A 7,137-nucleotide genomic window follows, 5' to 3' on the forward strand; every position below is an offset into this window, starting at 1 on the left:
CAAATTACCACCCTTAAATGCCGCCCGCAGCCTGTCAATGCCCCCGAAAATGGCCGGTTCCTGGCCCCGTTGGCTCCAAAAACAAGCCGCCTGAAAAGCGAAGATCGAAGCGAAAAAGTGTCGAAAGCAAACGGCCACTGCAAACGGATCTGCAAATGATGGCGACGTCCTCGACAACGACGACGCATTACACAAACGACATCGACAGGCGACATCGACTGCAAGCGACGAACCCCCCCCCCTCCCCTCCAACCCTCTTCATTCGAACATTCCTCGATTGCAATCGAGCGAAACAAAGCCTCCACGAGGGGATCTCGAGTGATCAACAACAGGTGTGACTGGCACGGTACGGGAGCTCCCGCGACGAGAGAAAGTACGGCCTGATCCACGGGCGAGATTGAAAGTGATAGTGTCCCGTGGGAGGGGGCGATGCAACATAAAAAAGCATAAAGAGCTTCACGCACAAACGGAAACGACACAATCCAACGCAATCTTTCATCCATCGCAATCCAATCGCTCACTCACCGCACGAGCTCCACGCAGTTATCCGATCCAACTGCCACGAGTGACTTTGATCGACGGATCGGCGTGAAAATGCGCGAAAAGTTGTCACCGCGTGTGACATGCAATGGGGAGAATGGGGGAGAGAGAGAGAGAGAGAGAGAGAGAGAGAGAGAGAGAGAGAGAGAGAGAGAGAGAGAGAGAGTGGGTGCGCCATGACGCCAGTGCCAACAAATGGCCCCCGTTTTTACGTTCTTTTCTTCACTGCGCTCGCTCCACTGCCACAAACACAGAGAAAAAGTAACGAAAAACAAAACAATCCAAAATGCAACTGTGCTGCAACAGTGGCGTCGAATGTCGATCACGACATGATCGACATGTGCGAGCGCTCGCTACCCCCGTTGCATGCACGTTCCGTTCCGGGATTGACATCGCCCCGATGACAACAACGTCAGACGACGCAGACGATGGCCACGCGGCGAGCTGCACCGCACCGCGAGTTCCTTCCATCCTTGCAAATTGTTCCATTCCTTCCATTCCCCGGGCACACAGAAATACAGATCCCACTGCGCACACACAGTGAAGGAGCGAGATCAAAGCGAGATCGAGGTTGACAAATTATTATGTCAGGATGGAGTTTTAATTTAAATGTTACAACCGTGAAACAAAGGAGACAAATAGAATGCTAATGCAGTGACACCACCACCACCATCTCCTCCTCCTCCTCTTCATACTCCCCCCCCCCCCCCCCGTAACCCTGCGTCCTCTTCCGTCCCGCAGAGCTCTGGCGCTTAATATTTCATCCAGGAGATTGATTCCCGCATTCCCCCCTATTCGGTGGCAACGACGGCGACCACGACGACGAACGAGAATGTATTTGAATATCTTCCTCTCGCTATCTGTTGCGCAGACCGTGTGACGTGTGCACCTGAACTCCAGGGGGGCAGGGTGAGGGAACAAGGGGAACGGAGCACACAAACCGTTTTCACAACCGTTTTGCAATCGTTTTGCAGTTGATGCATTTGTGATTGCAGGGCGCTCCTGGACTCCTAGCTTGAAAGCGAAAGAGAGAGAGAGAGAGAGAGAGAGAGAGAGAGAGAGAGAGAGAGAGAGATAGAGAGAGAAGAGGCGAGCACTTGCACCAAGGAGTGTTATGGTTGGAATGCTTGCTCCACTGGTACCCGGTTCTCCGGTGGCTGCTGATGCTGCTGCTGTTGCTGTAATGTTGCAAAACGTTTGCGTCCACCAGCATACAGACGCGCACTGGTCTGGACCGCTCTACTGATGGATGTACGCCTCGAGGAGTCCTTTTCGGAATCCGTTTTCGAGCGAGCGCGCGCACCGCACGCGGCCCCTGGACCACGACGACGACGATGGCAGCGACAGCGATAACTGATCGCTCGATTGTCGTTGCCTTTGCCATCCCGTTGCGGTCTCTTGGAGTCCAAGTCCCTCCGTTCGCAGGATGCAAAGGAAGGTGCAACGCAAAGTTACCGTCGCCACAGAGCTTTAATGAAGGTTTTGTGGCTATTTCGTTGTCTTTTGGCATCTGGTGGAGCCTGTTTGTTGCATTGGAAAATCCTTTTTCATTCGAAGCATCTTCAAAAAGAAAAGAAGATGATTGGAAACAGCTCGCGGTAACTTCTGTATCCACCTCTCACGCCACCGCTGCTGCTGCTGGCTCCACGATTGGTTTCTGCGTTCGCGCGATCGCCGGTTTTGAACTGCATTTCGATGCTCCCGGCTATCCACGATGCTCCCAACGACGACGACGACGAGGACGGCGTTCGAAGCATCAATTGCTCTTGTCTTGCCCTCACTTTGCCACCCCGAAAATCAACGAACGAAGAGGAAAAAGAAGAGGAAAATGGAAAGAAGCGAAAAGCAGCGAAAAGCAAAACAGGGGAAATCTTTAGCATCATCCCTGATCGCCGTCCGTCCCAATGCAAGAGCCCTTCCCCGTGGGGGGGGGGGGGGGGGGGGGTGGGGGGGGGGGCACTTGCGTCGCCACGACGAACGGCCCCTATAGTGTGAGTGTTTTCCGCACAGATCGTGTGCTGCCCTTGCAATCGACGGCGGCGAAGACGAAAACGAAACGGAGCGATACGTTTTGCGAAGGGATCCTCGGTGTACGGTGGAGTGGAGCAGCCCAGACTTCTTCATCCCCCCCCATTGCTCCACCGCTTCACGGAGCTTTTATTCAAATAAGACAAATGAATCATGCTGATGGTGTTTACATTTTATTTGCTTCTGCCACACCACACATTGCCTACCACCGCGTTTTTTGTGGTGGCCACTGCCAGAGTGATGGAGGTGAGGGTGGTGGAAGAGAAGGGTTGCTGATGTGGTGAAATAATGGAACCTGACCGGGTGAATCGGTTTCTCGTGCTGAGAACTAGGTCCATGTGGGCTTCGAGTCTTGCGGAAAGCATTGAAGCTCGTTCGCTCGCTTTATGCTGCGTGTCGCCAAATTATGTTGCACGTCGTGGCACCGGCCTTGCGATGTCACTCCAATCGGCCCCTGGAGGTGGCGATGGACCAATTCCAACCATCAAAATAAACATAAAGCGTCCGGGACCATTTCGAGCCCCCGGGGGGGACGAAAGGATGGCCGGAGCAAAGCATAAGTGCGCATAAACAGCCGACAGCCGCCGAAATCAAATGCCGATGCGATTTGCAAAGACAAACGCGCGCCATGCGCAATCTCCGCTGTAATGAGAAGGCACCGAAAATCGAAGCAAATTTTCAGTTCCTTCCCCGTTTCTCGGGAGTGCCAGTGGCCACCACCATCACCACTGCGAGCTGCTGCTCCTGCTGACCAGCCAGACACTGATCACTTTACCCAAAAACACGACGAACGGAGAGCGGAAGGCGAGAGCATGTTGGATTGCTTGCTGCTCGGCTCATCGCTTTGTGGCGGTGCTCTTTGCGGCCGGCGTGGAACCGGAAAACGATTTCCTCAGGTGTTAAAGACGCCACACGGATGTGGAATTGCAGTGCGCGTTTTGCGCATGCTGCGACGTCCACCGCTTGATGGTGGATGGATGTCGCTGCCCTTTCTTTCTTTTGCTCCATTTCGCTTGGACTGGACTGGACTGGACTGGACTGGACCGGGACGGATGGACGGTGAGAATATCCTTGGAGGACGAGGTGTGATTTACAGGATGTTGAACGACTGCGCAGGAGTGTAGCATAAAGGAACGTAGGACAAACTCGTCAGCGGCCAGGACTCGTCTCGGTTCCGTCATTGTCGGCGGCTCGATGGCGGCTCAAGCGGTTGATGTTGGTCTGTTCTGTGTTCTTTGTTTTTCTCGCGATCCTCCGGGTCCTATTGTTCCCAACTCCAGACATCGCTCGATGCTAACGAGAACCAGCAGGACGGCGCGGCTCGTTGGTCTCGCGTTTCCTGGAGGCCGAGCACCTCCTTCTCCTCACCGTCCGCTCGGCGATGCAAACCGATCCAACCTGTCTTAAATAGAGCAAACCGCTCAATTGGAACAGAACGGTCCGGAGCGACTCTCCTTTCCCATGACGCTTCTTTTGAGACACGACGGAAATCACGGCAACGCTTTATGTGTGCGTGCGAAGAGCAAAGGAACTCGAGATCGAGCATGAATCTGCGTTTGCAGCCGGCCAGCCGGCCAGCCAGCCCGCCAGCCAGCGGTGTTCAAAGGAGGCGTGCTGGCCGGTGTCGAAAGCTAGGAAATCAATCATATTTTATGGCACTTCTAATGTGGCCACGCCGCACGCTAAGTGAGTGTGCGGTGTATGCTCGAGAACCTTGCCATTGGTGAGGATCTGTTTGCAGGAGCCAGGAGCACAGCGGAGCGGAAGTAACAACACAACAAACTCAAACCCGGCCGCACTCAGGAAGGAGCGTTCCTTCCTCTATTTGGTGCATTGTGCGCTCGCGGGAACTTTACCACCGAACCGCTCTTTGTTTTGTTTGTGCTCGGTGTTATCGGGAGTGTTTGAGCTCGGAAATTGCCGTTTGTTTAGGGGATGGTGATGCTCGTTGGCAATGATTAGATATGGTTCGGTGTAGTTTAAAATTCGTTTGGCCAATTCGATAAGATCAACTCAAAGATGCCGATCGTTGGCTTGTAGTTTAACAATGTAAAGTTTCTGTAGTCATGGAGAGGGATTATAAATGCACATCTCACGTCGTCAGAGGTGCATCTAAGACTGCGGTTATGAGATGCGTTCTTTTATACTCATTTGTAATTTATGTTATTGCATTTTTCTAACTATTGTATGATTAAAAGTAAATCAGGGAAATGATTCTAATGTTACTTTCCTCACTAAAACTACATAACAGCAGATACGCGAACCGAAAATGAACTGATTTTGTTTTAATAATATAGAAATAGTTTTCAGAGTTTTGGAACACTTCACAAATATTTCACATAATTTCATAGAATAATGCTGAATATTTCTTGAATGTTTGTTGCTGCAAGTGCTGTTTTTTAGGCTCATTTAATCGCCTTTGGCAACAGAGGACATTTGCTTTATGCCATTGTATTTTAATGAATGATTGCATCGAATCAGCTATGGTCAATGAGCTGATTTCGAATTGTTTCAAGGTAGTTTCATTTCTATTCTTATGTTAGCAGAAGAGGTTTTCTGTCAATTATAATAAACTTGCTGATGCACAGATAACATTTCTATAGGTGTTTAAGAATGGCGGTGTGGCGGTGTAATGAATTATGTATCAGTATTGCAACAATTAGCGCTTAGGTTCAACCTTTTCCTTTGAAATTTTTTGACATACGAATAAAACCTTGACAAAGGGCACGGCCCATGTTAGCCAGCTCAGTTAAACACCGACCAGTATCCAATATTTATTTTGATAATTTGATAATTTATTTATTGATATCGTTCAACAGGTCATGCCGACCTCAATGTGCTATCGTAAAATGTCAGGATACATAAACTTACATAAATATAGACCTGGTCGCAAGCTTACATAAATCTAAACAAGGTACAAACATGTAAATTTGATATTAGTCTTCTAGATATCATTTAATAGGATGAAACATCACAAATGCCTTTGCTCGAAGATAACAACAACAATAAGTAATCCAGGAACTTAGTTCTAAGCAATAAGATCATAGAAACTGATCATCTGATGACCAGCATGAAAATGATTTAAATGCTTTAATTCAGCGGCTATAGCAGGGTTAAAGATTCTCGATGTTTTTGTAAAGTTATTGTTTACCAAATTTTGCTAACTCAACTCTAACTGAAAAAAAAACAATCAAGACAGAACTACATTTCAATTCAATGCATTTACATTTTCAACTGACATCGTTTGTTCCAAACTTGTGAAAAGAAGAGAATTTATCATGACCCAGAAGTCTTAGCCGCTTAGAGTATTCACGAATAAATACAATCGCCCGGTCGAACAACTCCTAAAGAAGGCATGATAAATTAATTAATAAACATTGCATACAAATCCAACACCCGCACCCGCTTGCAAGCTTCACCGTTCTCCCGTTTTCGCATGTTTTGATCCGATCAAATTAAGCACCTTCAACGGCACACCGTAGCAGCGATGATCGCATAATTATCCTCTCTTCTCCACGACCAGGATTTACTACACCCCGCGATCATGTTCTCACAGTCCGGCCGGCACCTAGGAGGTGCCTAGGACCGTAAACTATCCCTGCGTGATGCCCCCCTTTCTCCATGATTTCACTTCATTACAAATTCCACGCCGATGCAAAAACCCTTTCAAACCCCTCCGTCAAAAAGCACCAACCGTTCGCTCGTAATCGCGGATGCCACGGAAAAGTAACACTTCCCGGACCAGCATCAGGTTGATTCATGCGCTCCCATTTCGCAAACATTACCCGATCCCCCTTCTCGCCGCTCCGCTACCGATGCTACCTTACCGAGTCACAGAGCTAGCCAGCTCAGTGTGAAAAATTCTAATTACCAGCGAATTTCCTATAATTTAACAACATAATTTGCCATTTTTCTCCCACCGCGATGCGCGCGATGGCGATGGCGATGGCGGTAGGCACGATGTCATTTGCCTTGGCAAATAAACCACCCTGTCCGCCCTTTTCTCGGCATCACAGCTCTTTCACTCTTCGCCGAGCGTGGAAAACGAAACACGGTTTAGCGCCTCACTCTCCCGGGTGCAACACCGCTAAATTGCTCAACCGCACAGACGATGATGCAAATGTCGAGGGACCCGGGTGCAGACAACAAAATGCATCAAATACCTGGCAGCCGCGATCGGTCGGTCGGTCGGTCGGTCGGTCGCGCTGCTCGATCCTCTGGCCGCAGTTCGCTTTGGCACTTTGATTTGCATGCAATGCGCGCCCGGGTCTGCGGGGTTGCCGCTGGTTTTGCTTTCGTTGCTTAACTCAATTACAACTCGCAACTCCGCGCACACTAAGGTAAGGTGCCACGGAGCGTCTCCCGTCGATACCAAACTCCATCGCCACCATCAGCTCCACGTTTGCACGTTTTCTTCATCTTTGGCGATCGCGCAGCATCTGTGGCTCCCTCAGCATTCAGTCGGTTCGGTTCTCATCCTCCGCAGCCCCTTCTCCATCACTGTACGCTCTTTCTCTTGCACCGCCACCCCTCTCTCGCATCAGTTCGCAATTGTTTCATTAAATTAAA

The 7,137-nt window shown here is 49.8% G+C and overlaps 1 protein-coding gene across 1 annotated transcript in view; it reads right to left on the reverse strand.

The window, feature by feature from the left end:
- Positions 1 to 1,652: 1,652 nt before the first annotated feature.
- The window catches only part of LOC126576239 (platelet-derived growth factor receptor alpha-like), a 10,161-nt gene continuing 4,676 nt past the window's right edge, over positions 1,653 to 7,137 (reverse strand). The window contains exon 5 of the mRNA XM_050237447.1: positions 1,653 to 1,718. Coding sequence (XP_050093404.1) covers positions 1,653 to 1,718 — 66 coding nt within the window. The remainder of the gene's footprint in view (positions 1,719 to 7,137) is intronic.

Source organism: Anopheles aquasalis, chromosome 2, assembly GCF_943734665.1.
Source record: "Anopheles aquasalis chromosome 2, idAnoAquaMG_Q_19, whole genome shotgun sequence".
NCBI lineage: Eukaryota > Metazoa > Arthropoda > Insecta > Diptera > Culicidae > Anopheles > Anopheles aquasalis.